The 26,421-nt window shown below is 45.9% G+C and overlaps 1 protein-coding gene and 1 non-coding gene across 3 annotated transcripts in view; both read right to left on the reverse strand.

Moving 5' to 3' along the window:
* MAPK1 (mitogen-activated protein kinase 1) overlaps positions 1 to 25,810 on the reverse strand; it is a 55,396-nt gene extending 29,586 nt beyond the window's left edge. The window contains exon 1 of one of the 2 annotated variants that reach the window (XM_061141393.1): positions 25,656 to 25,810. In XM_061141393.1, the coding sequence (XP_060997376.1) occupies positions 25,656 to 25,777 (122 nt within the window). In that variant the 5' untranslated portion in view covers positions 25,778 to 25,810. Of the gene's footprint in view, positions 1 to 20,501; positions 20,669 to 25,655 lie in introns of those variants that run through there. The other variant, XM_061141392.1, reaches the window with a different exon arrangement.
* LOC133058094 (U6 spliceosomal RNA) lies at positions 23,276 to 23,377 on the reverse strand. The gene has a single exon (XR_009693218.1). It is a non-coding gene; the product is annotated as a U6 spliceosomal RNA (small nuclear RNA).
* Positions 25,811 to 26,421: the final 611 nt, after the last annotated feature.

A 26,421-nucleotide genomic window follows, 5' to 3' on the forward strand; every position in this document is an offset into this window, starting at 1 on the left:
GGGGTGTCACACAACTGCGGACATTTGCCAAGGCTCACTGAACTATGCACAAAGGAAGGTGAATTTTACTGTGTATAAATTATTCCCCAAAAGGTGATTTTTAAAAACTGAGCTATGTTACAAAATGGTGGCGCTAATTTTCTTTCATGGTTCACATTGAAGACGATTTAAAGACAAATGTTCCAGACAGGCTCTGAGCAACGGCAGCACCATCAGAATAAACACCCAGGCTTCCACAGTCATTCCAAGGCTCTGACATAAATACAACATTTCTGGGGGACATTCAGGTTCTCTCCCCGTCCTTCCTGGTCCCCTTCCATTACAGTTACTTCATAGCAGAGGTTCAGTGATATTTTGTGGATAATAAAGTTTGTCTAATAAAGGGGGTACCTCATCATGCATTAGCCTCACATACTGTACACGTTGTTAAGCAACTAAAGTGCTACCTATCAGCTGTGAATGGGCTATTTTTAGAGAAAGCTATTAAGCTGTTCTCTAAGCTACCCATTTTGGTGAACTTTAATTATCTGAACACAAAACTACAGTACTTTGTTTCACAGATAAAAATTAACTTGTCTTCAAATGCTAAGTTAGACTGATCCAAATTAATGTTCCAAAAATAAGTAGGTGGATAATACAAATGGCTGCTCTGAAAGAAAACGGATTACTTTAGACTGATTCTCTCATAATTTACTAACCAAGAATGCCAGTGCAAAGGTTTCTCTAGAGGGTGCGAACCATTAAGAGAGCAAGTAAAAGCTAAAGTCATTTTAGGTGTAAAACCACCATAATTTTACATGAGACTCAGTGCTCCATGACCTATAGATGCGGCAGCTTAAAGTCCGAGGTCACGAACATGTGTGCAGTCTCTCTAGGGAAGGTGCTGTGGGCAGCCCAGAGCTTGGACACACTTGGTTGTCTACATATACACTTTTAAATCTCGCCAGCAATAGTCACAGGGGTCCCAAGTCTGCCTTTTCCCTTACTAGCCCAGACATTACTGAACTACTCAATACCTCTGAACAACCATTTGCTTGACTCAAAAATGAAGACAGTCTCCCTGGAGAAGGAAATGGCAACCCACTCCAGTACTCTTGCCTGGAGAAGCCCATGGACGGAGGAGCCTAGAAGTCCATGGGATCGCCAAAAAAAAAAAGAAGAAAGTCTAAGGGTTACAAAGATTGCAAAAACAGCAGATGAAAAGCCTTAAGATGTTAGACCACTTCCCAAAGTGGAACAGGGAGTCCAGGCGTGCTGCAGTCCACGGGGTCACAAACAGTCAGACACGACTGAGCAACTGAACTGAACTGATGTCTGCCCTGATAGTGCTGACCAAGTTAGAAGAAGATTTCATTATTCTGTGTTTAGGCTTCTTCCAATCATAACTGCAAAATTTCTTTTAAAAAATTTTATATGTACACAAGAGAATGGAAAACACCGCACACCCACGTATGTGGCTGTATGGATTAATGCATACATAACAACAGGCACACACAGATATAACCACAGAAAGACGCAGAGCTGTAGGGACTTACACTGAGTAAAGGTTCCACAAATGCTGGTGAACTCAGCCAAGTACACAGATCACTGAAGGAAAAAGCATGAAAAGCACTTCTCTCCACAGGAACAGCTAACCTAAGAAACCCCACCAGGATTTAGCCATCAACCCTGATACCTGCAGCACGCTCACACTTCAGTACTGCCGTCAGATCCGCTCCGTACTCTAACCTGCAGTACTCTGGAGAAACGGCCTTCGGAGCTCACCTGTGCTCTGAACTTGTCACGAGACCTTGAGGACGCAGAGGGGCTACTCACTTGTGGAACATCCCCCTACACTTCCTTCCTCCTCAGCTCTCCCCTCCCACTTTCACTGGGCAAAGATTCCAGGACAGCCCAGGTGGGCTGGCTTGCGGTGAGCTCTGAGAACAGCCAGAAGTGGTGAACCTCCGCACTCCGGGTGGCCGCCCAGGCAGCGGCATGCGTCTCTGGACCTGAAGCAGAGCGAGGCGGGGAGTGGACCCCAACAACCGCGATGCCCGCGGCTCGCTAAGCACTCAGCACCCTTCTGCATTATCTTCACCACGACCCGATGAAGCAGCACCCCGACTTCACAGATTTTTAAGAACCTAAGGCAGGAGGGAGGAATCAATTACACAGCCAGCAGACTGAGAAGAACTGGGACTCAAACTAGGGGAGCCCCCCAAGCCATGCTCTCAGCCGCTGCGCCACACGAGGGCCAGTAGCCCCCACTGGCCATGTCCTCTTGCTGGCGATGGACCAAGGCTTGGCTCTTAGCTGGGCCAGAGTCTCACAGGTCAACTGAAAAGAAGCTGATGACAAAAATTTAAATCATCGCATTGACCATGATACAGAAAGCATTCTGCTTCCCAAAGTAGCCTATGAGTTCTGAAGGTTTTGGCTATTTACATCATCTTCCTCAGGATGCACCAAAACTTGTCTCCTCCGAAACAAGCAGCAAACATATAGTGTAAAGGAGGAAGGCTGAAGGCAGGGGACGCAAGGCAAACCAGACACAGAGGAGCGGCGTGAAAAAGAGGGAGGCGCCCAGACGGGCCCGGGCCCAGGCCAGAAACCCTCACGGTGAGGGTCTTCAGTGGGGGCACTGGGGAGGAGGAGCAGGAGGACAGGGAGCTGCACTCCAAAGAGAGGACGGTTTACTCCAAACGGCCGTCCCTGCCTGCCTCTGTAAAATGTGCCCCAGGGAGCTGACAGGGGAAAAGAGAGGCTTGGGGACCATCCCCAGCACAGCAACTCCAGTTTAGATGAGAAAACCAAGTTTCTCATGAACTGAACAATGTCAGAAATATTAACACCCACCCAGACATGTGGAGAAGAACTAACACAGAAAAATGTTGAAACTGGAAGCACACAGCATTATTATCTAAACTGAGAAGAGCCGCCTGCACAATGGAGCAGGTGGTGGGATGTTACATAACAGATGCTAAACTAGGTGAAGAAGAAAACTGACATATAATTATAACTCCAAAATGCAGTAAGGAACTCTCCAGTCAGAGCTGGAGAACTAATTTTACTTCTTTCCATTAAAAAAGTTTCTGCAGTTGGAAGTTGTTGTTTTTTCTTTCCCCAACCCATTACGACAGAAGAAGTAAGACAAGGAAAGGAAGACCCTGAACAAAATCAGCAAACATTCACATGTCTGTGTTACAAAATATATGCAAATTAACTCTCATACACTCCTAGAGGGAAGGTAGGTTATAAACCCTCCTGAACAGGCTGGTAAGACAATCCCTACCAAAATCATACATCTGCACCCAAAATGGAACACCAATAGTAACAAATGAACCTAACTGTATTTCAAATTAATAACCACAATGAAGGGCATGAGGAATTAGATATCAGCCTAAGTAACTTCAGGAAACAGTATCTTTTTTTTTTTTGCCCCATGGCATGCCGGACAGAATCGAAGCAGAGCCCCCTGCTGTAGAAGGGTGGAGTCTCAACCACGGGACCACAAGAAGTCCCAGGAAGCAGTATTTTAACTGGATGCTGTAAAGCTAAAGCAGCAAAGGGCTGAACACAAGTCCTGTATCCAGTCAGTGAGCTTGTTTCTCACAACGATAAGGGTTAGCAATTCTGAATCTACTTTATGTATAAATAGAATGGGACTGAACAAATAAGCAAACAAACAGAGACAATGAGTGCCAAGCTGGCAGAAGAACCACAAGCAGGAGGGAAGGCTGAAGTGAGCCACACGGTGCTTGCTGCGCTGGAAGCTGAGGCGTCAGGAGGAGCTCACAGTTTCCGACACAGAGACACAGACACAGAAACGCAGGTGTGCGCGTGCCATGGGCCGCTGTGCACACGCCCGTTTCCCAGCTCTGTTCGCGGAGAAGACCTGGAAGGCACAGCGCCCCAGCAGCAGGGAGCGCACTTCTGACAACTAAGAATGTGCGCAAACAAGGGTGGGGGTTGTTGAAAGGGTCAACCTGAAGGAGCAAACACAGGTCAAAAGTGAAAGAAACGTGAAAAGTGAATGGGCTCCCCTGGTGGCTCAGATGGTAAAGTGTCTGCCTGCAATGTGGGAGACCTAGGTTCGATCCCTGGGTCAGGAAGATTCCCTGGAGGAGGAAATGGCAAATGGCAACCCACTCCAGTACTCCTGCCTGGAAAATTCCATGGACGGAGGAGCCTGGTGGGCTACAGTCCATGGAGTTGCAAAGAGTTGGACACGACTGAGCGACTTCACTTTCAATTTGAATTTAAAAATGACAATATTGGGTTATAACCCACAAAATAAGACAAATACCCATGAGTTTATACTGACACAAATAAATAACTGAATGGGGAGAAGGAACAGCTCTTTCTCACTCCTGTGTGGAGTGCCTAAAAGGAACAGGAGAAACAGAAAAACCATCATCAGGTAAATACCACAAAAATTTTTCAGACAAGATCCATGGATGGATCTTAATCTAGTGAGTAAAAATCTGAGAAGAAACAGGGTATCTGCATAGTCTCAAAGTACATCCTCTAAGATATTTATTAATTCCAAAGGGGTAAATAGACAGATATTATCTTAACCAGGTGATGAATGTCTCTAGGGATAAAACATTTCAACAACCCAAACCTTCTGATACTATGTAGTGAGAAAGGCACACTGTCATTTCTGTTAAAACTGCATAATCTCATTCCATCCATGAAAAAACAGGTAGACACACTGCAGGACAGTCTACAAAAACAGTCCAGTACTCGCCACAAGTGTCACTGTCCTGAGAGTCCGGAGAAAACAAGAAATGTCACAGCTGGGAGAGACTGGGGAGACACCACAGCTTATGTGCAAAATGGGATCCTGGAAGAAAAAACAACACTAGTGGGAAAACAGGGAACTGGGGGTAAGGTCTGTACCTAGCACTGCACCAGCTGTGATTTCCTGCTTTTGGGGGTGTTACCACAGACACAGACAGTGTTAACTCTGAGGGTGCAGGAGAACCCTCTGGACTCTCTTTGTACCTTTTCTCAAAAATTACCTCAAAACAAAAAGTTTAACCAAAATATTCTTTGGTTAAAGTTGTATGCATATATAAATATGTGTGTGTGCATATGTGTAACAGATTTTTTAAAAGAGCAGAGAATGAGAAGACCGTGAAAAGAGGGAAACAGACCAAGCCTAAAAGAAATGGTTACTGGTGTGATAAAAGGTGAGGAAATATGGGAGAATAAATTAAATAAGGAACATATTAAGCACTCAGAAGAGTTGCTGGCATAAATGTTCCATAAATGTTTTTAATTCATACACCAAAATGGTAAAAGAAGGAATAAGGGCAATGGTTAAAGCCATGATGGTGCTGTAATCCCGGCTACTCCCGCCCAGCGCCTCTCCAGTGTGGCCACACAGTGGAACCCATGGAGCTTTAAAAAGCCACCGTGTCTCACAGTCAGAAATCGGCAGAACTGGTCTAGGGTGCAGTCTAGCAACGCTGGGGATTGTTTTTTAAAGAGCCCCAGGTGGTTCTAGTGGATAACTGAGGCTGAGCTTCACCGCTCCAGCCCTCTCCTCCTCTGTCCACCTTGGCCTGGACTGAGATCTCCCGGTCTCAGGTCTGCTCTGGACGAGGCCTCCCCGCAGTCAGATGGAAGGGGAGAGAACACTTCCCCTCAGGGCCCCCCTTTCCTCTTCCACCTGGGGGACCACCTAGGAGACCATACTGATGAGGAAAACTGAACCACATTTAAATGAATAATACCAAAAACTGGAATTACTTTGGAGACAGAAAATCTAACCACAGAAACAGGATGACTTCTCCTGGTCCCCAATATCTTCTATTGTTTAAAATGAGATTTGGGGGCTTTTTGTTTTCTAACTGTTTAGGCTACAGCATTTCTTGAAATTTTAAGTGGGTTGAAAGTTAACAAAGAGAGCAAGAATGATGTCTTGCTTCCAACACTGTCTTATTTCACCCTCACCCCATAGGCATTTCATTAGTTTCTTGTTTATCGTTCCATTATTTCCTTATGCAAACACATACTGATTTTATTGATATATTTTGGAGTGGAATAATTTCCAAATCTAAGTAGGCATCAGAATCACCTGGGAGCCTTAAAAACTGTGGGTACGGGGCTTCCCTGGTGGCTCAGTGGTTAAGAGTCCGCCTACCAATGTAGGAGAAACGGGTTCCATCCCTGATCCAGGAAGGTCCCACGTGCCACGGAGGAACTAAAAGCCTGTGGGCCCCAACTGCCGAGCCTGTGCTCCAGGGCCTGGAAGCCGCAGCTACTGAAGCCCGAGGGCTCGAGAGCCTGTGCTCGGCGACAAGAGAAGCACCACAATGAGCAGCCCGCGCTCCCCAACTAGAGGTGAGCCCCCGCTCACTGCAGCTAGAGCAAAGCCTGGGCAGCAATGAAGACGCAGCACAGCCAAAATAAAGAACCGAGTTTTTAAAAAAGCGTGGGTACCAGTTTCTATTCATCCCTACTGACGTCCGTCAAGCAGAGTCTGAAACTCTTTTTACAAAGTTCCCTCAGGTGATTTCCTGTGACAGACACCTCTGAATGTACCTGCCCAGCGCTTATTCACAGAGATCTGCCCCTCCACCTTGCCTGGGTCCCTTGTGAGTATGGCTCCTTCCTGGCATGGTGGACCAGTTAACACCTAGCATAGGGAGAATCCATCCACCCACAGGCTGAGCTGGGTCAGCTAACTTCTCTTCTCAGAGCAGCTGGGGCTGCGACACAGAGACTTTAGGACGCCCCGGGGCCAGGTTAGTTCAGGAATGTCCGTCTGGAGGGCAACGCACACCCAGACTTCATCCTGCAGGCCTGCTGCTCCAGGGAGAGCGATGGAGCCACTGCCCTGACCCTTGATCCTTCCCAATTCCTCCCCTCAGGTCCTAGCCCAAGTCCCTGTGTTTCAATAATTGGAGAGTGTACACAAAGGATCTCCAAGACTTCAGAGACTGGCAAGAATTCCGTAGGATACTGGTCAGCACAACCAAGAATTGCTGCGAAATTGCTCAAATGTTTCATTGCCCAAGTTACTGTGGAAATCTTATTTCAGAAATCAGTTTCTTTTCTTTTCTCCCCATATTATCTCTTCACTTTCACCCTCAAGCAATGAATATATCTGCCATCAAACACCAAAACCCAGACAGACAGAAACACAGTGAGAGACAGTGGCTGCCCCCAGATAACTCCCAACACTGATCCTCCACACACTCAGAGGAACAGCTGATCTCCAGGATGACTGCTGCAACTCGGGCCTTTACTCCAGAAAACCTGCCTGAGGGACACACCGGCATGGATCTGAAGAAACCACCTTAAACCCACTCAAGTTTTATTTTGGGTTCAGTTACAAAGCCCTGGTCTTGGAAGTCCTGAATCTGCATTCAAGCTCCTGTGCCATCACAATTCTGTGCTTGGAACCGTGGGCAAATCGAACCATGCTGACCCTCAGTATCTTCCCCATAAAGTGGAAAGACTACTTCTCTCTCACATGCAGGGTCATTTGGAAGAATAAGTATCTGCAAAGTCATGTCATACATTCAATATAAATGCAAACAACACCACTGCCACCTATATAACAACAATTTTATCAGTTTCAGCCCAACAATCTCATTTTTTATTTTATTATCTTTTAAAAAAATAATACTTAATAATTACATCAATTTTCAGCTGATCACTGTATATGCCGTTATTTTAATTTTCCTTATATTACCATTAGATATTAAAAACTATGCTAATGTCTAAGAATACAACAACTACATAGAATTTGAAAAGCACTAAGTCCTACCATAGAGGCTAAGGGTCTCAGTCAAAGCCACCCAATGCGGGGGCCAGGATTAACGCTTGGTCCTTCCTCTGAATTCTGTGTTCTTTCCATTATGTAAGAACGTGCCCAGAAAGTCTTACACAACAGAACTTTGGGAAGCATTAACTGAGAAATGGTACAGAATTCCTCCTCCTCTAAAACCCAACAAAATAAACATGTTATAAACAAAGAACAAAGATAAGAGTCAACTGAAGCAACACAGCAAGCAAATTTTAAAGGGCAGTGCAGGAGTTGGGAGTGGCCACTCAGTACAAACCATAAAGACCCAGGAGACAAGGAGCAGGCCTGGGAGAGCCAGGTCTCTAAAGAGAGAGATAAATTAGGACAGAATGGGACTCATTAACAACATTTAAAGTGTCACGCAGGAGAATGCTAAACAAAAAGAGACTAGAATATATTCTGCAGAACCTGACATATTACAAAAGAATTTTAAACAAAAAAGAATTCTGCAAATAGCAGAAACAAGATCTAAGAAGAAAAGAATGTTAAGCAGAATGTAAATTTTAAGATAATAACTTATAGGATAGCAACAACAGAAATCAGTTAAGCAGGGAAGACAGGGCAGGTGAAACCATCACAGCTGGAAAAGATTAAAAAAGAACTAAGGACTTTGCTGACAGTCCAGTGGTTAGGAGTCTGCACCTCCACCACAGGGGGCACAGATTCCATCCCTGGTCAGAGAACTAAGATTCTGCAAGCCTCACGGTGTAGCCAAAAAATAAAAATAAGAAATAAAAATAAAGGAATTAAGCTACAGTAACAGAGGCCCACAAAGATTTAAGATTAATTGTTTAAATCAAAGGCTATAATAAAATTTAAAAATAAAATCAGAGAAAATAATCAAGAAATGTTTTTTGAATTGAAAATAAAAAGGGTATCATTGGCAAAAAAAAAAAAAAAAAAGAACACAGTGTGCCTACCAGTCAGGGTTAAACCCAAGTGGAGGAGATTCAAAACAGGAGTTAAGTAGCAAGGAGGAAAAAACAAAGATCTCAGAATGTGGAAACAGACGAGAAAATGACAACACCTGGTCCTCAGTACACAGCAACGTGGGTGAGGTCACCCAGAGTCCAAGGAGGAACACTGCTGCTGCTGCTGCTAAGTCACCTCAGTCGTGTCTGACTCTGTGCGACCCCATAGACGGCAGCCCACCAGGCTCCCCCGTCCCTGGGATTCTCCAGGCAAGGACACTGGAGTGGGTTGCCATTTCCTTCTTCAATGCATGAAAGTGAAAAGTGAAAGTGAAGTCGCTCAGTCGTGTCCAATTCTTAGCGACCCCATGGACTGCAGCCTACCAGGCTCCTCCGTCCATGGGATTTTCCAGGCAAGAGTACTGGAGCGGGGTGCCATTTCCTTCTCCGATGAGGAACACTAAAAATGAGTAGATAACTATTTGTCAGATTGGTTTTATGGAGTCAATGCCAAATAGTAACTAAAGACTCTAAAAAGTAAATTCTGACAACACAACAGTAAAATAGTGAAATGCATGTGAAGAGAAGCCAGAACGCAAAGGGCACCGCGCCCCCTGCCCCCCTACCAGCTCCGAAAGGGGGATGGGACTGCAGGAGGCAGGAGTGACTGGCAGGTAAAGATTTCCTTTTGGGGTGATACAAACGTTCTGAAATCAAGTATCCATCCCATCTCAAAAGCATGGCCTCATTTTTTAAAAATTTTTTTCAGATCGCTTACCAGCTGCTAACACTTAAAAGAGTTCAACTGGAGGGAATTTGCTGGTGGTCCAGGGGTTCACTGCCAAGGGTGTGGGTTCATCCCTCTTGGGCAAGGCTTGTGTAAGAGTTCAACCTGAGAGGTATCCTCACTCTGGAGAGCCACCAGAACCAAGGCCAGGCACAAGAGCCTGGAGCAGGAGGATGGACGGGCTCTGAGACCTGCGAGTGTGGGCGAGGGAAGGAAAGGTGTCCTGATGATACACACGTTTTAGCTTGACCAACCCACTCCACCAGAGCAGGAAAACGGACCAAGATTCAAGGTAGAGGCCCTGTAAAGAACTTAAAAGCAAATATCTGGGCACAACAAGAGTAAAAAGCCTTATGATACTAGGTTATAGTTAAAAATAATAGAGTAGATCAATGAAACAAGTAGATTCCAGAAAGACACAGGTGAACACCTCTAAATTTAATATGAAAAGTCATGTGAAATTAGACAAAGTGGAAAGCAATACTGATAAAACCTATACTATTAATATGGGATAAAATATATAAAACAACAAACCTAGCATTCTTCTCCACAATATTCACAAAGTTTAAAAGACTAAATTAAAGTGTTAAAGGGCTTTGTGTATTTCACCAACTCTGAAGCAATATGAGAACACACCAAAGAATTAGTTCATGAATTTGACTACATAAATATTTTTAAAGCTTACAGAAGAAATTAAAAGGTTTTCAGAACATTAATACTCAGCTTCTAGTGCATAAATGGTCCTATAATTTGAATATAGTTTCCCTGATAGCTCAGTTGGTAAAGAATCTGCCTGCAATGCAGGAGACCCTGGTTTGATTCCTGGGTTGGGAAGATCCACTGGCGAAGGAATAGTCTACCCACTCCAGTATTCTTGGGCTTCCCTTGTGGCTCAGCTGGTAAAGAATCTGCCTGCAATGCGGGACACCTGGGTTCGATCCCTGGGTTGGGAAGATCCCCTGGAGAACGGAAAGGCTACCCACTCCAGTATTCTGGCCTGGAGAAGTCCATGGACTGTACAGGACATGCGGTCGCAAAGAGTCCGACACAACTGAGCGACTTTCACTTTCAAACACCAGCTAAGTGAATTAAACTTAGAAAAAAGTTTGGCCTCACGAATACCCCAAAACAAGGCACCTACAAGGTTGGTCTCACTTCTATTCAATTACATATACGTTAAAGAATAACACCGCATTCACAGCAAGAGGGCACTGGGGCTGGAATGGGCGCACAGAGCAAAGGACTTTTAAAGATGAACAAGGATGGGAGGGGGGGAGTGGGGCGTGGGTGGGAAAAGAGATGAACAGAGACAGCATAAATTCAAAGGCTGTTTCTGGAGCGCAAACTACTAAAGTCTCATCTTTAACCTGGTCATTCGTTTTTGAAAAATAGGTTCTAAGAAAGTTACTCCGAGAGGGTGGGGTCCTGTTTGTGCTAAAAATGTTTATAGCTCCATCAGTTAAAAATAGTGAAAAACTGAAAAGAAAAAAAAAAATAGTGACAAACTGAAGCAATTCAAATGTCCAACAAATGAGGAACAGTTACACAAACTATCTGTTTTTAATAAAATTAAATGCTGATAATCCATGTTTGAGTCACAGGTACATGCAAGGGTGGTGGGAATAGGACGCACGAGAGTATAGTATAAGCGTCAAGCAGGTTAGACAACAACGACCTTGCTGAGAACACGCCCAGCAGAGCAGAGGGAAGTGAGGCCCAATGTGGGGGAGAGGGCAGAAGCAGGGGCAGGCCCTGGCGGAGAGAGCAGGGTGACAGCGCCCGGAAGGGACTGAGGGTTCGGCCTGCCTTCCCTCTGAGGACGGAGAGTCATCAGCACACAGGAATGTGGATGAGGTCACTCAGACAGCGAGCACGCAAGAGCGGAGTCCACGGACGAGGAACAAAGGCCAGAGACTGGAAGCCCAGGCGTGCTTCAGCAAAGCAGGGCAACTTGTGAAAGAGGAGACGGTGTATAACATCAAATCTTCAGAAAGGCCAGAGTCTCTGGGGCACAATCACACGGCAGGACAGAACCTCAGAGAGACTGAGCAGCCTGAGTCCTGCGTGACGCACAAGAGCCCAACACAGGAGGACGAGAGCATGCGGCACAGACCACCAGAAGGGGAGGGGTAAAAGGCTCCTCCATCCTTCAGACTCTGGGGGACAGTGCAACAAAGTTCAAGACCAATAAACAACAGAGCAGCACTGGACAGATTAGCAAAAGCTTATGTTTTCAATTAAGAGTCTTAAACCCAGCCTGTTTTGCTGAGTTTTAAAAATCTTTCACCATAAGGACTTCCCTAGTGGTCCAGTGGTTAACAAATCTGCCTTCCGATACAGAGGATGCAGGTTAGATTCTTGGTCCGGGAATTAAGACCCCACGTGCCCCAGGGCGACTAAGCCTGCAGGCAGCAGCTACAGCCCATGAGTGACCCAGGCAAAACCTGATGGAGCTGAAAAACTTTATTTTTTTAAAAAAGTTACGTAGTATAAAAATAAATTAATAAATAAATAAAATAAAAAAGTTACGTAGTGTGTATACATAAAAAATATCTTTCACCATAGAACTTGGCTAATATACCTTGAGAAAAATAAGAATATGACTTTTAAATAATGATTATTATTTTAAATAAAAAAGAAACATTGTACAAATCCCTATTCACTCAGTAGGCTTCTAATATCAGGAACAAAACAAGAGTGTCTGGTCTCACCATTTCTCTTCAACACTGTATTTGAGGTTCCAGCCAGGGCAATGAGGCAAGAAAATGAAATAAAAGGCACACAGCAGAAAAGAAGTAAAATTCTCTCTGTTTGCAGATGACACAATCTTATATACAGAAAATCCTAAGGAATCCAATTTAAAAAAACCACTGGAATTAATTAACAAGGTCAGAAAGACAGCAGAATACAAGATTAATTTATAAAATATAGAATAAATAAAACCAATTGTATGTATTTCCAATGAACAATCCAAAAAAGAAATTAAGAAGCCATCTCCAGGGCTTCCCCTGTGGTGCAGTGGTTAAAGAATCCACCTGCCAATGCAGGAGACAGGAGTTCGATCCCTGTTCTGGGAAGACCCCACATGCCACAGGACAGCTAAGTCACAGCCACTGAGCCTGTGCTTTAGAGCCCAGGATCCGAAACTACCGAAGCCCACGTGTCACAACTACTGAAGCCCACGGGCCAAAAAGCCCATGCTCTATGAGGCCACCAAAGTGAGAAGCCTGCACACCACAGCGAGAGAGCAGGCCCCACTCGCCGCGACTACAGGAAAGCCCTCTTGGCAATGAGGACTCAGCACAGCCAAAATAAAGGTGAAAACAAAAGCACGTCCATTCACAGTGTCATCAAAGTAAAATACTTAGGGATACACTTAACAAAAGCGGGGTGAAACTTACACTCTGAAAATTAGCTTTGCTGAGAGATTTTTTAAAAATTGAAACAGAGGAGGAAATATCACATGTTCATGGATCAGGAGACAAGATACTGTTAAGATGGCAATACACCCAGGGTTGATGTAAAGATTCAACACCATCTCTGCCAGAATCCCAGCCTCTTCTTTGAAGGAACTGACAAGCTGATCCTAAAATTCATATGGAAATGCAAGGGAACCAGAAACACAGAAAAAATCTTGCAAAAGAAGGACAAAGTGACAGGAACCACAGTGCCCATTTAAAAAATTTATTGCAAAAAAAAAAAAAAAGTATTGCATAGAAAGTAATCAAGTCGGTGTAGAGTGTGGTACTGGCACAAAAAGATATGGATCAATGGAACAGAACAGAGGGGAGTCTGGAAATAACCCCATTTCTATGGTAAACTGATACTCCACAAGAGTGACAAGACCACTTAGTGGGGAAAGGAGTCTTCTCAAGGAATGCTACTGGGACAACCAGACAGCCACATGCGAAAGAATGAAGTTGGACCCTTACCTCACACCATATACAAAAATTAACTCTAAATGGAGTAAAGACCTAAATGTAAGAGGTAAAACTAAAAAAAAATCTTTAAAAACAGCATAGGGATTGTCTTATATTTGGGCTGCTAAAACAAACAGACAAAAACTACTTCACAGACTGGGCAGCTTATAAACTACAGACATTTGTTTCTCATAGTTCTGGAGGCTGGAAGTCTGAGATTAGGGTGCCAGCATGGTTGAGTGAGGATTCTGTTCTTGATTTGCAGAGTTCTCACCATACTCTCCAGAGAAGGCAATGGCAACCCACTCCAGTACTCTTGCCTGGAAAATCCCATGGATGGCGGGGCCTGGTAGGCTGCAGTCACGAAGAGTCTAACACGACTGAATCAACTTAGCAGCAGCAGCACCATACTCTCACATTGTATTAGGCTAACCAAAAAGTTTTCTGCGTTTTCAATACGATGTTAAGGAAAAACTCAGATGAACCTTTGGGCCAAGCCAACTGAAGGGGCCGGGAAGCTCTGTGCGGTCTCCTTCCCAAAAAGCACTAATCCCACCTGTAAGTGGACGGTGGGCCCGCCCGTGTTCAACTGAGGAATGAGTTCCAATCCTCAGAATCAATTCCAGTGGTCACAGCCCCTCCTGTCAGGGCTGTGGGCGTGAGGAGCACAGACTGTTATCTGGAGATGAGGCAGCAAAGACAGGAGATGAAAAGGAAACCCACGCAGCACAGGACAAAGCAGAGCTCTCCTGTCAGAGGGGGATCGCAGGGTTACCAGGCGGCCCTCTGAGGCTCACCATACTTAACTCAGCCCATCAAGTTTGTACTTCTGATAATTTACTTGAGTTGTGTCATTTTATAGCTCTGCTGAGCCTTGGAGATTTAGTCAGAATGCATTAAAATGTGGTATATTTTACATAAAATGTATTATAGCTTTAAAGCTTAGCTGCATAAATTCATACTCGGAAGAGTCAAAACCCTGAGAATTATTAGCACATTTTAAGACAAGTGACGATGACAGAGGATGAGATGGTTGGGTGGCATCACCAACTCGATGCACATGAGTCTGGCAAGCTCTGGGCATTGGTGATGAACAGGGAGGCCTGGTGTGCTGCAGTCCATGGGGTCGCAAAGAGTCGGACACAACTGAGTGGCTGAACTGAACTGAAGACAAGTGATACTATGTTAAACAGACACGGCAATAAAATAGTTACAGAAGACAAGAACACTGAACATTATGCTCCATCAGATTAATCCACAATGTCAGTATTCATAAAAACACTACAAATACAGTAAAAGTCGCTCAGTCGTGTTCACCTCTTTGTTCAACTATACAGTCCATGGAATTCTCCAGGCCAGAATACTGGAATGGGTAGCCTTGCCTTTCTCCAGGGGATCGTCCCAACCCAGGGATCGAAACCAGGTCTCTCGAATTGCAGGCAGATTCTTTACCAGCTGAGCCACAAGGGAAGCCCATGTGGTATCCACTCAAGGTAGCAGATATTAAGTTTCCAACTATCTCACTGAAATCTCTATTCTATTTTAGAGAGTTTAAAAAGTCAAATACAGCTGTGTTAGCTACAATTCCATTAGATGAGTGCATATAACAGATGACTTCCCTAACCTCCAAATGACTAATTCTCCTCCCTTAGAATACAGACAGTGACTTGCTTCCCAAATGAAATAGGGTACCCTGGAGAAGGAAATGGCAACCCACTCCAGTATTCTTGCCTGGAAAATCCCATGGACAGAGGAACCTGGCAGGATACAGTCCGTGGGGTCACAAACAGTCGGACACAACTGAGCAACTTCACTTTCACTCTCAACTTATTGTTGATATTTCTAAGATCCTGTTGCACGCGGTCACAGAAGTCTAACTACACTTCAGTTCCACAAGAATTAGGCCTATCGGACCTATGCTTCCCAGTATAACAGCCCCTAGCCACATGTAGCTAATGAGCACATGAAACATAGTTAGTATGACTGAAAATTTGAATTTTTAAATTTAATTAATTTTAAAGCTCAATTCTGTTATTGGAAATTTTTAAATATGTTTGGAACAATATAGGTATGTGAATCTACTTTTCAATTGGAAAGTTTTTAGCATCTTTATTGAGATAATTCACATTCATAAAAATCATCCATTTCAAGTAAACAAGTCAGGGCTTCCCTGGTGGTCCAGTGGTTAAGAATTCAGTTTGCTTGGATCCCTGGTCCAGGCAGATCCCACATGCCACAGGTAGCTAAGCCTGGCCACCACAACTACCGAAGCCTGTGCGCCAAGACCATGCTCTGCAACAGAAGAAGCCACAGCGACGAGAGGATCACAGCACCCCAACCAGAAAGTAGTCCCTGCTCGCCGCTAAAGAGAAAGCCATGCACAGCAAGGAAGAGCCAGTGCAGCCAAAATAAATAAGTAGATAAAAATTTTTAAAAATCAATTATACAAATCAGGGAGTTCAATAGTGATCCAGCGGTTAGGATTCAATGCTTTCACTGCTGTGACTTGGGTTCAGTCCCTGATCAGGGAATTGACATCCCACAAGCCAAGTGACATAATCAAATAATAATTTAAAAAAAAAAAAAAAAAATGAAATAGGGTAGAAGTGGCGATGAGCGTCTTCCGAGGAGAGATCATGAAAAGGTGCTCTCTGGGGAGAGCTGACCAGCCATGATGCAGGGAGGACAGAGGCCTCTGCAGGGGAAATGAGCCTGCGCCCCCCAGCTCTCCCCACCACACGCAGCAGCACCAAGGTGGCAGCTGGGTGTGGCTGGAAGCAGACCCCCAGCCCCAACTGAGATCCTGACTGCAACCCTGGGAGGCCCTGAGCCAGAACTGCCCACCATGCCCACTCCTCCACTCCTAACTCACAGGAAGTGTAAGATAAATATTTACTGATTTACTGACAGAAAGCGAAGAGGAACTAAAGAGCCTCTTGATGAGGGTGAGAAAGCAGAGTGAAAAAAGTGGCTTAAAATTCAACATTCAAAAACGAAGATCGTGGCATCCGATCCCATCACTTCATGGCAAACAGATGGGGCAACAGTGGAAACAGTGACAGATTTTATTTTTATGGTCTCCAGAATCATTGTGGATGGTGACTGCAGCCATGAAATTAAAAGACTCTTGCTCCTTGGAAGAAGAGCTGTGACGAACCTAGAGAGCATTAAAAAGCAGAGACCTCACCTTGCTGACAGAGGTCCATATCACCAAAGCTGCGGATCTTCCAGTAGTCACGTACAGATGTGAGAGTTGGACCATAAAGAAGGGTGAGCGCTGAAGAACTGTGGTGCTGGAGAAGACTCTTGAGGGTCCCTTGGACTGCAAAGGAGATCAAGGCACTCAATCCTAAAGGAGATCAGTCCTGGGTGTTCACTGGAAGGATTGATGCTGAAGCTGAAGATGACATTTTGGCCACCTGATGTGAAGAGCCGACTCACTGGAAAAGACCCTGATGCTGGGAAGATTGCGAGGAGCAGAAGAGGGCAGCAAGGGATGGGATGGTTGGATGGCACTGCCAACTGCATGGATATGAATTTGAGCAAACTCCAGGAGACAGTGAAGGACAGAGAAGCCCGGTGTGCTGCAGTCCATGGGGTTGCAGAGTCAGACGTGACTCAGTGACTGAGTAACAATTAGTATTTTAAGTCAAGAAGTTGTAGGGCATTTATTACACAGCAATAGGTCAATATAACAGCAAAGAAATGAAGAAAAACAAGGTAACAGAAAACTTTGTAGGGGTCATTTAGTCTAGAAAAGGAATGAAGGGAATGTGAAGACCACCTAAAAACATCTTCCTTCCAGAATTGGAGCATCAAGAGCACAGCAAAGCCACAGGGAAAGCCCTTTCCTAGGCTGTTAGTAGGTACTTTAACAGTTAACTTTAAACCACAAACACACACAATATGATTCTCACAACTGTTGGGTAAAACAAACCAAAATATAAAACCAAGCAAACATGTTAGAAGTCGGGGTGAAGGGTTGAGTAGGGGCTGAAAGGAAGAATGCAGCAGGCTTCTGGAGGGCCATCACTTCAGTTTCTTGATCTGGGTACTAATTATCCAGTTAGTGAAAACTCACTGGGCTGAACAGTTAAAGACATGTGCACCTGGGTAAACGTATATGTCAATAAAACATTTTTTAAAGATAAAATACTATTATTGCTATTAGGAATAATAACCCATAATTAGTGCTTTTCTTCAACTACAGGTCTCTCATAAAAAAAATCTGACCACCATAAAATAATTAGGCAGTTTCACTATATGCATTAAAACAATTAAAAAAAAAATCCAGGGCTTCCCAGGAGGCTCAGTGGTAAAGAACCACCTGCCAAAGCAGGAGACACAGGTTCAATCCCTGGTCCAGGAAGATCCCATATGCTGCAGAGCAGCAAAGCCCACGTGCCACAACTACTGAAGCCCATGCGCCCTAGAGCCCGTGCTCTGCAACGAGAGAAGCTGCCGCAGTAAGGAGTCAGTGCACCATAAATAGAGAAAAGCCTGAGCGGCAACGAAGACCCAGCACAGCCAAAAATAATTAAAAAGGAAAAAACCCAGTTCGTACTAACTCCAGAAGCAAAGAGAAGAAGGCTTTCCAGGCAGACAATCCCAAAACCCCACGCCCCCATGTCCCGCACCCCCACTGCTCACAGGAAGGCTGGCCGCTCCCACCTCCCGGCACACACCCTCCTCTGACCACTCCATCTCTGCTCCCTTAAGTGACGGCGGGGGACCTGAGGGCAACGCCCGCCTTCTCCCTTCAGGGAGGCAGTAAGCCTCATCTGCAAGGCCGCCTGAGGCAAGCGCAACTAAGAGACACAGGCTGGAACTGAGGAGAACAGCAAGTCTCCCAAAGTCACCTGTGGGATTATGAGGATGGGAGCACATATGAACTCGTGTCGCTGTTTTAGTTGCTCAGTCGTGTCTGACTCTCTGCGACCCCATGGATTGTAGCCCACCAGGCTTCTCTGTCCATGGAATTTCCCAGGCAAGAATACTGGAGTGGGTTGCCATTTCCTTCTCCAGGGGATCTTTCCAACCAGGGATGGACCCCGCATCTCCTGCACTGGCAAGTGGATGCTTTACCACTGAGCCACCAGGGAAGCCCAGCTTCTATACTGACCCTTAGAAAAAAAAAAAAAAACAAAAATATATATATACATATATATACGGAAGACATTAAACCACATCTCCCTGTGTCACCCCACACGGACCACACCCTGGCAACATATGAACTCTAGTCTGACTAACTAGCAAATTCATCATGAAGACTTCTAAAATCCATTTAAAACTTACAGAATGAAAATAAAACATTCCTGTGAAGCTAACACAACACTGTAGGTCAGCTGAACTTCAATTTTAAAAGTAAATAAAATGCTTTAAAAAAAAATGCTCTTTAACTTTCAGTGTTTGATGTCATTAATTAACAATGGTGATACTAGATGACCATATAAGAAGTAATTTTACTACTGTCTGTGCACAAAGGGAAAATACACATATGTGTATACACAAAGACTTCTAATTGTAAGCTTCCCATAGTATTTATTAAAGGTTCCTCTGAGGTAACGGTTTTGTTTTATTCATATTTTCATCCCAGCAATTGCTTAAGACACTCTTTATTGAGTTGCATCCATTTCAGCCCCCAAATATTTAGTGCTGACGGACAGCACGCCAAACGCAAGACTCACGGAAACAAACTCTCCCCTTCACGCACATTAGAATGGCAACCAGCAAAAAACCAGAAAATCAGTATTGACGAGGATGTGGAGAAATCAGAACCCCTCTGCACTGCTGGTAGGAATGTGTAATAGTGAAGCTGCTTAAAAAAACAAACAAACAAACAAACAAACCGGAGGAGGACTTCCCTGGTGGTTCAGTGGGTAAGACTCCTGCTCCCAATGCAGGGGGACCAGGTTTAATCCTCGGTCAGGTAACTAGATCCAACATGCCACAATTAAGAGTTCACATGTCTTGCCACTGAAGATTCTGCACAGCCAAATAAATAAATACTAAAGAAAAAGAAAAAAGAGCCCACAGCCTGCCCTACAGCTGAGCATCTGAGAAACACCTTTGATAATGTCTATCCTACTGGCTTTCCGATGATGGACCCCCCAAGAAGTGAACGAGAAAAGAGAAGCAAAAAGGGGAGAACGGGCATCTCAGGGTTAGGCAGGTGAGTAGGCAGAGCAGGCTGGAGGCCTGGGAGGCAGCTCTAGATGTCTGCTGGGGAATTGGTTGTTTCTTACTTAATAGGGGTGTTAATGTAAGAGGAGGAATACATTACAGATGGTTCCTTGGAAAACGTAACCTGGATGCTCTACATGAGAATCTTTTTATAATACTTGAAAATTGAGAGCATACAAATTAAATTCATGGGAATGGCTTATCAGTTATAGCTAACCACCAGCAGCACATTATCAGGGATATTATTAATATCAAACTTTGTTGCCCTTGCACTGACCGTTCAGAAAACGTGGATTTTCTGTTGCTCATCTAAGCTGGTGTTCTCACATCTTTGAGCTTCAAAAAGCATAAAAAGGACACCTTCATGAGAAGTTAAACTGCCAGTTAAGGAAAGCCAGGACTCTGAACCCAGACGCGCTCCAGTCTCGGGTCTCTCCAGCTGACACACACGGCTGCTGGCCCTGCCTCTCCAACAGGCAGCACTGCCACCGGCAAGTCCCGGGGAGCAGAGGCCACCCGTGCCGGTTTGTGGAGGAGCCGCACCTGAGCGGAAGGAGGACTTGAACAGGGCCCAGGGCTTCTTGGGGAAACACTGCCCGAGTGTCCCCAGGATGGTCCTCTGGTGCAGGCCGTTCGGCACTCCTGCCTCCACCACATACACACCGAAGGTCAGTAATGCCCCCCAACCAACCTAACAGCCAAAATCAAAACAAAACCCACATGTAATTTAAAATGCTGTTGGAGAAGGGGTAAAAACCACAGGCATTTAACACCCTGACGTAAGCAGAAAGATGAGAGGAAAAGCATAGCGGGCAGAGAAAGCGTGAGAGACAAGAGAACACAAAACGTGATGAGGGACTGGCAGGAAAGGGCATCCTCTAATGACTTTTACCTACAGAGTCAAGTTTGAGCTCAGGAAACAACAGCCTTCAGAATTTGTCTCAACTCCAAGCTTTCTCTCGATGGCGCCCAACCGACATGCCGCCTTCCTAGACAACTCCAGGCTTTCCTGATCTGATGTACTGATTTCACACCTCCGTCTTTGCATGTGCCATCTACCTCGATTTTTTTTTTTTTTTTTTTTAGTTCTACCACTTTATTGCTACCAACCCATCTCCCTCCACCCTCGTGCACACATGCTCAGTCATGTAATCCCATGGACTTCAGCCCGCCAGACTCCCCTGTCCATGGACTTTTCCAGGCAAGAATATTGGAGTGGGTTGCCATTTCCTTCTCCAGGTACCTCGATTTAGAATGCACTCTTCAAAGCGAACGCTCAGCCAGCCATCAACACCCAGTCAAGCTTGTGAAGCCATACCAAGCCCCTCATCACTCGGGCCTTCTTTCCTCCCCAGAGCGCTGCACGCTGCACGCACTCCTTCTGCACGGCACTGGTACACTCTCTGTATTATGCCCAACTCCACCCACTATCTGAACTAAGAGCTACTACAGGGCTGGGACCATGTGAATCTTGGCATGTAACAGGTGCTCAGTAGAAGTTTTCTAGTGAATGACCTTGCAAGAAAAGTTTTTTAAAAGGCTGAAACATGACACAAGTAAAAAGCAGACAACAGATATTTTCTGTTACTGTCAACTTGAATTTTTGGTTGAGTATCACTTAGGAATAGACAGATGAGGATGCTCTATCACTTGTGAGATGGGTGTCCATGGGCAAGTTAACTAACCTCTCTGTCTAAAATTCCCCCTTATTCAAAGTAACCACCTCTGCACTGTGGTTGTGAGGATTTATCAGTGTCTTAAAAAAAAAAAAGCAAAATGCAACAAAATGTTGACTAAACAGGAGATCTACTAGTCTGCCTTCATCACAAAAACCACAGGACAGGATACTACACAATGAGGAATGTGATCACAATGAAATTTTGGTTCGAACCACCTGGGGGAGTTTTGTTTGTTAAGGTCTCACATTTTTATTACTAAGCCAAAGCACTAGCGCAGAAAGACACAAAGAAAATCATTATTTTCCCAGTAAAACAGGTCCAGCTGTTCAGAAGGCAGAGATGTTCAGAATGACATGGTAAGATGCAAGCGACCTTGACACAGCATAAACTGGCGTGACACCTCATGTGGTGGCCCCTTACAGACCCAGCTTCATGGTTCTCCAGTGTCTTCTCTTGGAGTTGTACCTGATTTGATCATCAGTTTTCACTCGAATTCATTGGGGAATGGGAAAACTCTGCTTTTGTTCTTTGGCCTGGAATCACTTGATTCTGAAAGTCTTATGAGAAGACATAGTGAAGAGCAAACTCAACCACACACAGGATGGTGGGGAAGAGGGGAGAGCCCATCTGTCAGGAGAGCTGAAAGTCAACAAATCCAACAGGTTCTCTTCCAGCTGCATGGCATTCTCTACCATATTCAAAACAGTCCTTAGTGACCACGACCTTCGCGGGCTCCTCTGATAGTGCACACTACAGTCCTCTGTCCTCTGACCATGCTTCCTCTGTCCTTTTCTGAAACTTGGCCTCTAAAGACACCTAAAGTCAAGCATTCCTTTGGCTCAGCTCTCACATTTTTTTCTCATCTTGTCCACTCTTGAGGCTTCAATTCGTATCTCTATGGAGATGATTCCACGGCCTCTCAGTCACATTCAGCAAGTGTTTCAAATTGAACTTACCCAAAACACTTATCTTACTTAAGACGATTAAGCAAAGAGCTTCAATTCTCCTCTTTCATACCATTTTTTTCTTTTTTCCTGATTCTTATACCTCTCACCACTCCTCAGCTTCCTCTTCTGCTCATCTCTTAAAAGGACTCGTTTGCTAGTGTTACCTTGTTGGTCTTTCTATCTCACTGCTTCTTAACCTTTCTGGGATAATCAAGCCTTTGAAAATCTAATGAATGCTCTGCGTTATCTACTAAAAAGATAAAGATACAGAACACATGCATGCCACCTCACCCATGACCTCCAGTGAGAATCTGTCATCCACTCGAGACTGTCTCTGACACAAATTTTCACCTCCAATTTCTCCTTCCCTCTTATTTTCAAGATGCCTTCTGGATATAGCTTATATGGCCTACTGCATCACAAACTTAACAAGTCCAAACCAGAAATCACCATTTCTCCTTAACAAACCTCCTCTGCTGATGGTATTCCTTCTCTCATAAGGGCACCACCATCCTTCCAGGCTCCCATGCTAGAAGACTTGAAATTAACAACTATGGCCATGCCGTATTACCAAGTCTGCCCTCAGAAACCGCTCTCAAATCCAATCCCACCTCTCTCAGTCTCTTACCCTTCAAGACCTCATAATCCTTTGCTTCATCCCACACCTGCCATGATCAGAAGTCTACCACTCTTCTGACAAGAGTTCCATTACTGATTCTATCTTTGTAAAGGTTCTCATCTCCATCTGCTATCGTCCTCGCCTGCTATATTACTTTACCTCTAGAAGGTTACAATAGTCTCACTGATTCCCCACCCATTTTTCCCCCGGTTATTTCCACCAGTGTTGACCCCTCCAAGTTCCAAAACTGACCATGTGCCTGCCTCTTTTCAAAAACACTGATGCGTCTTCAATGTGCAAATACACAACCAAACTCGGGTCTGCCTTTAGCGTCTTCTACAGTCTGGCACCTAAATACTTTGCCAGGATTAGATTCCACAGCTCAGACTGTCAGTTTCAGCTATTATCTTTCTTTAAAAAAAAACAAACATATGGAACGCTTCATGAATTTGCGTGTCATCCTTGATCAGGGGCCATGCTAATCTCTGTATCGTTCCAATTTTAGTATACGTACTGCCGAAGCGAGCTATTATCTTTCTATCAAAATCACACTCACTCCTAAAGGCCCAATTCAAACGCCACTCTTCATCTTTATATCTTCTACATGAGGATTAGGAAAAGGACTCTGCAAAGAAAAGGCAAATTCCTAAGGAATTGATTTAGGAAATGAAAGGGAAAAAAAAACCAACCAACTTTTTCCTGAAAATCCTTAAATCTTTCTGGAAGTTGTTTTTTTAAAAAAATATTACTATTCAAATACTTACATTTCAATCAAGAAACCCTCCTTAAACCCAGCATTGTTAACCAACATTAAAGGCTAATAATGTACAATGTAGATTAAATTATTAAGTAAATATCAACCTGAAAATAAAAAGCTATAATCTAGACCCACAATTCTTATTCCAGTAGTATCTGTACTTGGATCTTAAGAAAGGAACATCAAAATAAGAAGACTTAATGCTTCACCTGATAAGAAACTGAGGTCAAATAAGTCTACAGCAGTGATAGAAAGCTACCAGACCTAAATCAGCTTCAGATTAGTAAAAAATTCTTATCAGATTAAAAAAAAAAACTTTCAACTGAAATGTCATAAAACTATTTTTAGTAGTTAGTAGCTAGTTTTAAGGGCTGGAAGATGTGATGGGCAATTCTGAACCTCTCACAGAGGGACGTGCTCACCCGCATACTTCCCAACAGGTGCGACAGCAATGAGATGTGTCACAGAAGCATTGCTGCGGGCAGTACATTCTGCTACATTTTAGGACCTTATTTCTTTTAAGCCTGACCTAATTCAAATTTTCTCTTCATTCCTAAGCCTTATTTTCAGTTGCACATAGTGAAGCATTCTGCCCCCAAAAAGAATGAACATACTCAAGATTAACTGAAAGACTTTAATTGAAACTCTTTTGAAAAAATGTTAATACTTGGCAAAAATTGCCCTTTATAGTATTTCTAAAACTATGATCATTCAAATTTGAATATATTTTTGAAACAGAAATGTTTATAACAGTAGAACAAGCTAAAATCCTAACATTAGTCATTACACTAAGAAAGGGCTCAGAAGGTAAAGAATCCACCTACAAGCAGGAGACCCAGGTTCGATCCCTGGGCCGGGCAGATCCCCTGGAGAACGGAATGGCAATCCACTCCACTATTCTTGCCTGAAGAATTCCATGGACAGAGGAGGCTGGCGGGCTACAGCCCATGGACTCACAGAGTCGGGGACGACTAAGCTAGTCACACACACACACAACGTAAGCGGGGTGTAATGAAAAGAACCGCAGCAACTGAAATAGGACCTCAGTCCAGGATCCCAAGTCTGACTCTAGTTGCACGACTTTAGGAACTGCCTTCACCGGGAAACACTTTCTCATTTGAAGGGTATCATCACCTTTCCCTCCCTCCAGATGGCTGCTCAGGTAAAATGAGATAATGGAGCTGGCACAGTACCTAACCACGGAGGGCTCAACAAATACTAGCTTCCTTCGTTCAACAAAAAAGACACGCTCCCAAGAAGATTTAGGTGTGAGGCTGTCTACACTCGCACAGGTCTTCACCAGCACAAAACACGGCAGCTGGTTGGTTCTAATGAAAAGCCAGAACCCCATTCCACGAACGTTTCTGAGGACACACTGGATGAGGACGAGAGAGCCTGCATGTGACCCTGGAGGACGCCATTAGAACAGGGCTGCACACACACACACGATGACCACTAAAATTTCCAGGAATTGATGTTCAAACGTCCGGAGCCTTTAACGCTGGTAGGAGAGCTCAGGCCGCGCGAAGAAAAAGCAAGTCAGATTGGGCCCAGCTCCGGATGACTACTCTAATGAACCAGGAGAGCGACGCGGGCTCCTCCTGAGGCGCTAGCAGCGCGCCACTAAAACCCGTTTCGATCCTGGAAAGAATCCACCACGAACGCCCGCTCGCAAGCCTGCGTAGGAGAGCCCCCGGCGTCGCGGAGGGCACCTCACGAAGGCCGCAGGCGACGGGAGGAAAAGACCACGGGCTGAGGTCGGGGCTGTGCACACCCGCCGCGGAGAGCGTCCGAAGGAATTCGCGTCCGCGCTGAGCGCAACCGGGCGGAGGGGGCGCCTCGGGGGCCCAGCCCCCGCCCCCCGCCCGCGCCCAGCGACGCCCAGGCCCGGGGCCTCCGCACCCCGCCCGAGCTCCTCTGGGCGCGCAGACGGCAGCGCAGCCGGGGGGCCCGGGGTCGGCGTCCGGCCGCGGCGCGGGCGAGGCCGCGGCGGCTCCCCCGCCAGGACCGGGCGGGCGCGGCGGCCTGCAGGGCGCGGACACACTCACCACACCATGCCGTAGGCGCCCTCGCCGATGTACGAGAGATTGGTGTAGCGCGGCCCCACGTCGAACACCTGCCCGCGGACCATCTCCGGGCCCGCGCCCGCCGCCGCCGCCGCCGCCGCCATGTTGGCTGCCCGGCCGCCGCCGCCGCCGCGCTGCGCTCGACGCTCCGCGGCCGCCGCTCGGCCCACGCCGCGCCTCCCGGGGGACCGGGCCGCCGCAGCTGCCGCCGCTGGCCGGGAAGGAGAAGGGAGGCCGCCGCTCGGGAGAGCCGGGGAGCCACCCGCCGCTCACACCGACTGCCTGCCTGCCTGCCTGCCTGCCTGACTGACGGGCGGGCCGGCGGGCGGGCAGAGGGAGGGGCGCGCGCCGAGGAGGCCGTCAGGGCGGGCCCGGGAGACGTGCGCGCGGATTGGCTCCCCGCCCGCAGGGGGCGGGGCATGAAGCCGGCGGAAGAGGCGCGCTGGGGGCGGGGCATGGCGGCCGGCGCGGCGGGGCCACAGACGCTTGAGGAGTTGGGGGCGGGGCGGGGCGCCCGGGCGCCCCCCACTTCCCCAGCCAGACGCTGGGGACTCGGACGTCGTACCCGAAGGCCGCGCCGAGCTGGGAAGGCGGACCCAGCCACATCCAGCCGTGCGCTCGGACCTGGCCTTTGCGCATGCGCGGTCCACACGAACGTGAAGAGGCCTCGACTCCCGGATAGAAACCGGAAGAGGGACCGAGACCGAGAAAGACATTTGCATCCTGAGAAAGTGTGAAACCCAGAGGT

This window comes from Dama dama, chromosome 5, assembly GCF_033118175.1.
Source record: "Dama dama isolate Ldn47 chromosome 5, ASM3311817v1, whole genome shotgun sequence".
NCBI lineage: Eukaryota > Metazoa > Chordata > Mammalia > Artiodactyla > Cervidae > Dama > Dama dama.